The 9,706-nt window shown below is 36.0% G+C and overlaps 1 protein-coding gene across 1 annotated transcript in view; it reads right to left on the bottom strand.

Annotated features, from left to right (window-relative positions):
- The window catches only part of LOC104491701 (E3 ubiquitin-protein ligase MIB1-like), a 30,204-nt gene extending 20,927 nt beyond the window's left edge, over positions 1-9,277 (bottom strand). Inside the window, exons 1-4 of the mRNA XM_010134165.1 lie at positions 9,142-9,277; positions 7,115-7,286; positions 4,269-4,398; positions 2,355-2,459 (exon numbers count right to left, since the gene is read on the bottom strand). Of these exons, the coding sequence (XP_010132467.1) occupies positions 2,355-2,459; positions 4,269-4,398; positions 7,115-7,286; positions 9,142-9,277 (543 nt within the window). The remainder of the gene's footprint in view (positions 1-2,354; positions 2,460-4,268; positions 4,399-7,114; positions 7,287-9,141) is intronic.
- Between the last annotated feature and the right edge of the window lie 429 nt (positions 9,278-9,706).

Genomic DNA, 9,706 nt, shown 5'->3' with positions numbered 1-9,706 from the left:
GCTTCCAACACACCAAATGTTATTCAACCTAACAGCATCATAAAAACAGATTTCACTTGGGGAATCTGTGGCTGTGGCAGCAGAAACTCCTGGATATAAGTGCCAGGCTTCACAAAGAAAGGCAAGATGCACCTCTCTCAAGTCCTTCATATGTAAACACAACAACAGCAAACTCAAATAAAAACTCTAAAGAATCTGACCACAAATAAATGCAAGTGTTCGGCCAGCACCTGCTGCCCCACCAGCCAATCCTCATCTCTCCCAAGGAAAAGCTGGCAGACCAGATAGATTAATTTTGAGGACCAGATGCAGTCTGTCAGCTCTCAAACAAGCAACTCTGACTTACAATAATAAGCTGTTTCTTTAATCAACTATATTTACATCTGAGTCAAGTGTTATTCATTTGCAAAGTAGGGGTCTCCTCCCAGCTGTATTTACATGGGCACGTGCTCTGCATATTGATTATTTCACATTCTCTGGATGTTCTTAATCAATTTCTAAGACCAGATATAAGTTTGCTCCAACTTTATATGAACTTCCTGACAGTCTATTAGGCAGCTTTACATAACCGCATACAAATAGTAAATAATCACTGAATTGTAAAATTAGCAAGCAGTAATCAGTTATAAAATTTAGCATTACATTCAAAAGACTATTTGATACAGATATACAAGATTCCATTCTGAAGTGAAAATTGCATTTGATAAAAGTATCTGACAGAAAATTATTGTAGGAATTGATTACAATCAGATAAGCACTGCATATAAAGCCTCAAATTGTCCTTTTTATACAGGTATTGTTTATATATTATCCTATATAACACATATGTAGTTTCATACACATTTTAACTGGTTTTTGTTGTTAATTGACTGCTCAAATATTGCTAATTGTAAAAATGCTGTGGGAAGGACAACCCTTATCCATTCAAATTTACAATTTTAGTAGTTGCTCAAGAGTTCTAGAAATATTTAACATCTATGTAGCAATAGTTTGGAAACAGAATGTACTTGATTTATGAATAGTAAATATACTTTTATTAAGGGAATAACTATTTCAGAACATAAGATAATTTATCTTAAATGTATTTTTTGAGGCCAGAATGAATCTTTAATGATTCCACAGCACTCCTATGTAGTCCACAAATTTTAACACAGTAACTAAAATAGCAACAACAACAACAAAAAATTTGTTGTTATGTATCTCATTCTATCTGTATTTTTTAATTGTGTTCCTTTTTCATGCATCTCATCCAAGTACAAGGGGAAAGCCACCAAACATTGGTTTAATAATATTATACTATAAAATACTGCATATAACTTACTTTCCCTTTTGCCAGTACATATGGGATTTTCTTTAGAACCAGGGGGGACCATGAAGTGCATAATTCAATACTGACTTATATTTTTATCCTTAGCATCTTCATTCATCAGAAAAACTGACCTTCACTAAAAATGTTCACTCTTTTTTAGACCTCTCACTGAAGTATGTATTTACTGCAAAAGAGGTATTTAGTATTCACTTTTTATTATAAAAATAAACTTTTTCCCAAGTGAGGCTATAAGGCGAAGTATTTTACTTTCAAAAAAAGTAGACTAGTCATTGTTTAACATTTTATCACTGATACCCATCTGACAAGATGATACTTCAATGTTAACATGGTTTTCCTTTGCAGTATCAAACAAAAATCATTCAAAGAAAATGCTAATTAAGATGTTATAAGCAGTTGATAATCAAAGTAACCTTTCCTCAACCCACATTAGGGTAAGAAAACCCAGCAACAGAAGGCACTTAAGAGTCTGACCCATTTTCTCTCTAAAGCTGAAGTAGCTACAGAAGCTAGGAATTGAAACAGAAAAATCTAGAGCTAAAGCAAATTAAGGTTGTAACTTAACTCAACACCTTTCCATTGACAAAAAAATTGCTCTGTGTTGCCAGTAATTTAAAAACTGCAAATCTTGCAGTAGTCACACTGAAATTTGAAGTGAAGAGCACAGGAGTTAAAGAAATAGGGTCTTTAAAAAGTTTGTAACTAAGCTTCTTTTTCTTTTCAGAATTTTAATTTAAGCACAATAGTAGCACAGGGAGATAATCATGTAAGCAATGTAAACATTTACTATACTCTGGCAGAAACCAGACCATAACTTTAAGTTATTCACATGTTTTATAAATGCCCAGATCTGACCTTTCTTACTAATAAATATGCATAATCCATACAGCTGTATTCACAATAACCTGACTAATAGCATGCAAACTGACAAAGGATATCACTAAAGGAGGATAATAAAGCACAACAAGTTATCCTTATTACCCTTCCCCCACCGAGCATTTTATCCTTTGTGTTCTTTTATACTTACCATGCCCTCAAAGCCAACTCTGTAAAGGTTTTTGGCACCATTGTCCCAAAGAACATATGCTGCGCTATGTGGACTTGACGCACTCCAATCTTGGATTTCAGTTACCTATTCAGTTTTAAAAATAAGAAAATTGTTTCTACAACAAAAACTTGGAAGCACAGTTTGAACTTAAATCCTTATTCATCTCTTCAGAATAATACAGGACACAGCAGTTCTAGTGGTTTTAATAAAATTTATTCTGAAGCAGCTTTCTATTTGATTTTTCTTTGATTCTCTGTTCCCTAGGTGTCTTAGTAAGATGGCAGCCTGAAGATATACTCTGTAGGCCTATGTTTCTTCTGAGTACTTTGTAGAAAATCTAACCCCGTAACTAGAGAACAAAATCTGAACTGTAAAAATTTATTCTATTATGCTTTGTCATGTTCTTACTAGAAGCACTATTTAACTAAGAAAAACAGGATGAAAACTATTTTAATTGCTTCAACTTTTCTAGTTTAACCTGCATTAACCCAGTGGTGGTGCACTTTGTTAGGAGACAAAGTTTTATTTCCAGAGCCAATCTGTTTAACAGTACACAAGGAGGAGACTGAAAAGGACTTTACCTGACTTTTTTGAAATCATAAGCCCATGCACCAAATTGAAAACATTCTTCCATTATTAAAATAAAAAAAAAAAAAAAATCAACTTCCAGAATTGGCCTTCATTCTTTTTTGTATTTATTTAAAAGCTGTTTCTGCTCTTTACCATCTGCTTTTACTCATTAAAAACATATATATGCATTCATACATATTTTCAGCTGGCAAATAATCCCACTAATTCAAGTTTAGCACATAAAGCAGACAATGCAGGATACGACTCTTATTCTGCAAAGTTCCAGAGATTTCAAAGTATCTTGGCAAATTCACAGCATATGTGAATGGGAGTAAGTAATCAAGATGAAAAAAGCTGCATCTGAATATCCCTTGCTTTAGGAGACTTAAATGTATTCTTTCCTCTCAATAAAAGCAAAATTAAATCCCCTGAAGTTCTAAAGCTTCCATAAACATCTAGGATATAAAATAGGCTAAGTATCTTATTCAGGACCAGCAAAAGAGCGCTGAAAATAAATTCCACAAAAACCACCAGTTCATCATGGTATAAAGGTATCCAATTCTCCTTCTAGAGCATCTCATATTTGTTGCTAAAACTCATAGTGTATTTTACACTTCCTCTTGTATGTTCATACTTATAACAAACCTTCACTAGTTCTCAACCTAAATGTAAGTTGTAAACAGAAAATTGGCAAAGCTTATGACTACCAACATAACATTCCATGCAATTTTCAATAAATCCAAATATTTTTATTATACAATATCAAAACCACTCATATCATGTCCTAAGCCAGTAATATAATATCCACATGCAACACTTGCAAAATTTCTAATTTTAAACTTGAAAAGTCCCTGTTATTAACAGACCAAAAGAAAGAACCAGGGTACAAGCACTGAAAACCAAGAGCAGGAGACACACAAATATGCTGACCCGTAAGCAGTAAGACTACAGAATGCAGTGATGACCAGAAAGGGCTATTCTTCAGAGCTTTGTTTTTATACCAGCTCTCTAGTAATCCTGAAATATGCCCAAGATCTTACTGTTGTTACAAGCCAGCCTTAAACAGAACAATCAAGAAAAAAGTTTAGTAGTTTTAAAAAAATTTATGCTGGTATTGTAAAAATGTAAATTTAAAAGATCTGGTCATAGCATATACCCCCTTCTCATTCTAAATGCTTGAATATTACAGAAGATTCAAAAATGTCCAGCAAATTAAAACAGTAAATTCTATGTTGATATTTTTACTCTACAGTTAGAAAGGCCATTGAGGCCATTCCATGAGAATGCAGAAAAACATCTTATTTAAGACAGTTTTATTTTTACCTTTCCTCTACGCCCATTGCCACCATCTTGATCTTCCCATTGCCAGTCAACTCCTCGCACCACCCTGGCTCCTGCAAAGATTCCTCTTGCTGTAATTTTCTTTGATTTACGGCGAGACTCCAACAACACCCTGAAGTTATTAAATGAAGAACCCACAAATTTCAAGATAATAAAGAAAGTACAAAATGAATCCTTGGGGATGGGAAAGAAGAAGAGTGTCTTGAAACAAAAATAACCCCAACAAATGCAGATTTCAGTGCATGAATCACATCCATTCAATTCTCAAACTGAACAGCAGCCCAGGAGATTAAAAAAAACATGATCCTCCTAAATGTTAAGAATTAGTTTTTAATTCTAACAGTAATTTCTTCTCCACACTTCCTACTATTAGTAATAATCTTGTAAAGACTTTCACATAGAACAGCACTCATATTACTAAAATAATTAAACAAATATACAGCTACACAAACAACATATTTCTGTTTCTCTTAGATGCACCCTAGGCAAATATTACTGTCCTGCCTTGCCCTGCCATTTTAAATCAGAATTATTCTATTAAGAGCTACATCTCTTTCCCCTCCATGTCTCGGTTTATTTTCTACAAACTTCTTAGAGCATATCTCAACAAATTTAATTCAATATATCAGCATCTATTTTTTCAGTCATAATGTTATTTTTCTACAGCAAACATCTTTTTTCTCTGACTTCAACAAAAAAGTAGATAAGCCCAAACAAAACAATTCATGAGTATTTAATTTACAAATAGAAACAAGCATTTTCCTGCCTTTTCAGTCATGCCCAAAGCCACCAGTTTGCATACAACCAAATTTCTTACTTCATGCAAGTAAACTGTTGCCAGACAGAAGTATTTTTCAGCTGAAATATATCACCCTCCTGCCAAACAATCAACATCCAGCAGATGGCAGACAAGGAAAAAGTTAAATCATTAACACCAACCCAAAGAGCACATAAAAGTATTAGCTATTTTTAACTAACATAAAACAGTGATAGAAAACACAAATATATTTTGTTTACAGCGGCATTTTAGAAAGCTCTCAACACGTACAAAACTGAGACAAAAGCCAGCATACATTACATTGGTACGCTGCTCATTTGATATCCCAGAGTCAACAATAAAATAGGGAGAGCTTACGCTTTTCTTCATCCAAATGCCTTAATGTCTCCCATCATTTGTCCTACAAGATATCCCTCAAATTCAACAGCACTGCTTTGCCCTTTTCTCCTTCCTCACACAGTTAACTTCAGTCAATTTTTCTCAGCTAAGCTTGAACCAATAGGAAAAGCTCTTTGGCAGATAAAGCTGCCTTCTAGGTAAGAATTATAAAACAGAGTTCAGTGGAAGTAACCAAAAATAGGGTGAAAGTGACAAGATGCAAAATATTTCCTGCAATTCTATAAATTGCATACAATCTATCTCAAAAACTACAATTTATACTTTATGCAGCATTACAGACCACTTAAAACTACAAACAGAACTTCAGTTAAAAAAAAAAGAGGAAAACATCTGGCAAGCGTTCCCAAAAGCAATGAGTTTTTTTTTAAATTACATAAATAGAAAAACAGATTTGTATTTTGTTACCTATTCTCTATTAATTACACTAAGCCAGCACTTTCCACTCTTAGATCCAATTTCTAAGTCTTGTTCTGCATTAATTATAATTGAGACACTAAGCTTATGATATCTATTTGGTACCTAGATCTGCTGGCATGGATCTCAAGAAAATCGAAGTTACTTTTTGATTAAACCACTGTCCTGGTCATTTGAGCCATAGCTAAACTTCAAGACAAATGTTTGAGAAAATAAACACAGTCCCTACAAAACACCATAGGAGAACTCAGTTTGTGTGCTCCAGCCACTTCCTTTAACTGTAAATGCACCGATAAAATCACATCACTGAACTACACTATATGTGTAAACCTCACTTCTCTCCAAGAAGAGGAAATAAATCTTACACGTGTCACATTTAACTGAGGGTCATATCTAACAAAAAGAGCTTCCAATGATTTAATGAAAGAACATTTTGAAGAGTTATCACAAAGGTGATATCACAGCATTTACACAATGTTTAGCCTTTACACAATGCCTTACCATAGCTCTTCAAGTATTTAGTTCACTGTTCTCATTTAACTGGTAGATAAACCATGATAGAGAAGGGCTTTGGATTCAGACGAGTTATTTCAAGTCGAGACACAAGAACAGCCATGCAAGAAGACACTAAATGCCAATTTTGTTCAGAGTTGTTCGCTGAGAAACAATAATAGATGCTTAAGAAAAGAACATGAAAACCAAAGCAAAGGCTGAACAACCCTTCAGCATGTTTTCTCTGCTTTCTGTAGTGAGCAGTTTAAGCAGTTCAAGTCAAAGGTTTTGTCTCCAGATCGTTCTGTTTTTCATAGCCCACAAAGAAAGTATTTTATCTCAATCTGTCTACACCATTTTTGAACTTAAACTCTCACATTCAGGAATTCATTGACAAAGCATTGTGTGATTACACATCGTTTAAAGATAACTGCCTTAGTTTTAAAGCTGCTATAACACAAGAACTGGGAAGACTGCAATGAGGTTAAATGAACCTGAGCAATCATAGCTTAACTTTTTTCTCTTCTCCATTCTTTATAAAATTTCCATGTTCTCCAACCTCCAAAGATCTGTCCCAAGTACACTCCCTCACACAGAGGCAGAGCCAGTAACAGAATCTACAACTCAACCCATTAACTTACCTAACCCAAGTTTCAATAACCAAATCTGAAGTTTAAACGTTAGCAACAACTAACTGTTCCCATTTAATTTCAGGATTTTTTTGAGGAAAAAAATTGCATTTTACCTTTCACTTCCTGGTGTGGTAATTCTGTAAAAACGATGCCTCAAGTGATGTTTGTCCCCATGATAGCAAACTGTGCACAAGTCGTAATTTGTGCATTCAGCACATTTCCATCGGATGCCGATGATGGGCTGCTGTCGACAAGTATCACACATAGTCCCATCATGCTTGATACCTATGGGGAGAAAAAGAAAAGACTAACAATATTGCTACATCACTACACAGATTTCTACTGCGCATCATTATGATTTGAAAACATATACTAAAAGATGAACAATAAAGAAAGGCTGCTACTGATAACCTAGCAGCCTATATGGCTGAAAGGAAAAGATAACGGACTTGCTCTCATATTTCCAGTTGTCAGTCTATTCCCAAAAATGTTCTATCTTTTCTCAGCTCAAAAAGCTGAGAAAGCTATGTTTAGTTTTTTCCATCTAGACAAATCAGAGAAAGAAAATGAGAAATCCTTAAAATATAAATTAAAGGATTAAATTTATAAATTAAAGAAACATATATATCACAATATACAGGCAATCTGGAATTTTATCTTGGGATTAAGACTACCTTATACCACAGAGGTTGTGTTCAGTTGTATGTGACAGTCTGAAAATCACTGGTTTGACTCACACATTTTGTACAGTGAAAACATAAGTGCTTATCTCTAGTCTTTTTCACACAGGAAAAAATTAAGCTCTCTTGGATAGATCCCATTAGCTTCATGAAAATCTGTTACCATTTTTGAAGTATTTTACTGCTTTGCATGGTAGGTTTTTTTGAAAAGAATGTGCCAGAGAGATGTAACCTACCAGCACGTGCTCTGCCCAGTCTTCCACAAAAACTGAGTTCTCAAGACTGTTTCTCCTACATCTTTGCAAAGCTACAGCAGCGTGAAAGTGATCAATCACAGCTAGTTTCCGTCTATACCTTCTGAATACAGTGAACTGCCTCAAGTTTAACAAGGAAAATCAAATTCTGCTGCTGTTTGGAAAAAATTGAATAATAGAAATTCTGTATTCATTCTGCAGCACAAGATAAAAATGAGTACCAAGGCTGAAGTAACACAGAGTTTTCCCAGTCACTCACAGTTAATGAAAAAAAAAAAAGCCAAAAAACCAGATCACTCTGAGTGAGGAAAAACAGGTTTTGTCCCCTCCAGAAGGAACGCTTTTGGAAATGACTGCCATATTCTCTATAAACCTATTAGCCACTTGTGTTCCACAGCTGAGCCACCTGAGCCACCTGCAGTGAAGAAAAATCAACAGCTGGAGGCAAAACTGAAGGAAATGCCTTCTTTTCTGATAATCTCACAGCACCACATAATAGGTGTTATAGAGGTTAGAACTAACCTCTGGAGATCTACCGTTATCCAACTACCATTACTCAAAGCAGGCTAAGCTAGAGCTGGTTGCACAGGACCATATCCGGAGAGGTTCTGAACACCCTTAAGAACACACACTCCACAATACAGCCTGTTCCAGGGTTCAATCATCCCCACAGCAAAAATTTTTCTCATACTTAAATGGAAATTCCTGTATTTCCTTTTGTGCTCATTGCCTCTTGTCCCGTCAACTGACACCACTGAAAAGAGCCTGGCTCCACCCTCTTCACAACCTTCACCATCTTAAGATATACATGTACTCTCTGACTCTTCTCCAGGGTCAGCCACTGACCCCAATTCCTCAGCCACTCCTCATAACAGATGCCTTAAGATCCCTTACAACATATTTGCAGCCCTTCACTTAAAACACACGTCTCTATCACACTGGGGAGCCCAGAACCGGACCCAGTACTTCAGGTGTGGCCTCACCAGTACTGAGCAGTGGGGAAGGATCACCTCTCTCAACCTGCTGGCCACATTCCTCCTAATACCACTGGCCTTCACTGTCACAAGGGCATGTTGCTGACTCATGGTTACTTCATTGTCCACTGGGTCCTTTCCTGGAAAGCTCCCTTCCAGCCAGTTGTCCCTAGTGGGACAGGAGTTACTCCTCCTCAGGTGCAGGACTTGGTCTTTCCCTTTGTTGAATTACATGAGATTGCAGTTCGCCCATTTCTCAGGCCTGTCAAGGTCCCTCTCAATGCCAGCGAAATCATCTTGTATATCCTAACCAAGGTGCTTCTCACTCCATCCTCTTTAGGAAGATTTCCGGCCTCACGATTAAACATTTTCGTGATGCATGAACATTGGAATAAATAGTTAAAGCTGGAAAATAGAAAACATTTGGAGCAAAGACTGCACGTAACACTGCAGAGATATGAGCAGCTCTTCAGGGCAAAGATAAGCTCCAGTGACAACAAACACCCTGAAAATGCTGACATTATACTAAATGATGACTGTAATTCCCAAAGTGGTTCATGACTGTCGCAGGTTGAAAAGGGGAGCTGTTTCCCACCGAAAGGGATGCGACAAAATAGTGTGTCGGCTGGAAAAGCAAACCAGCCAAACCACACACAAGAGAAACTTTTGATGCTTGTTAATGGCTTATCAGCACGTTAACGAGCTCATTAAGGCTTTAGTCAGGCAAAGGAAATGATAACACACAGACTATATGTATATGAAGGACAGAAACAGAAAAAGTTTAATAGTAAAATGCC

Source organism: Buceros rhinoceros, unplaced genomic scaffold (genome assembly GCF_000710305.1).
Source record: "Buceros rhinoceros silvestris isolate BGI_N320 unplaced genomic scaffold, ASM71030v1 scaffold13594, whole genome shotgun sequence".
Taxonomy (NCBI): domain Eukaryota; kingdom Metazoa; phylum Chordata; class Aves; order Bucerotiformes; family Bucerotidae; genus Buceros; species Buceros rhinoceros.
The sequence above is the reverse complement of the archived record's forward strand: the minus strand, read 5'-3'. Positions and strand labels throughout refer to the sequence as shown.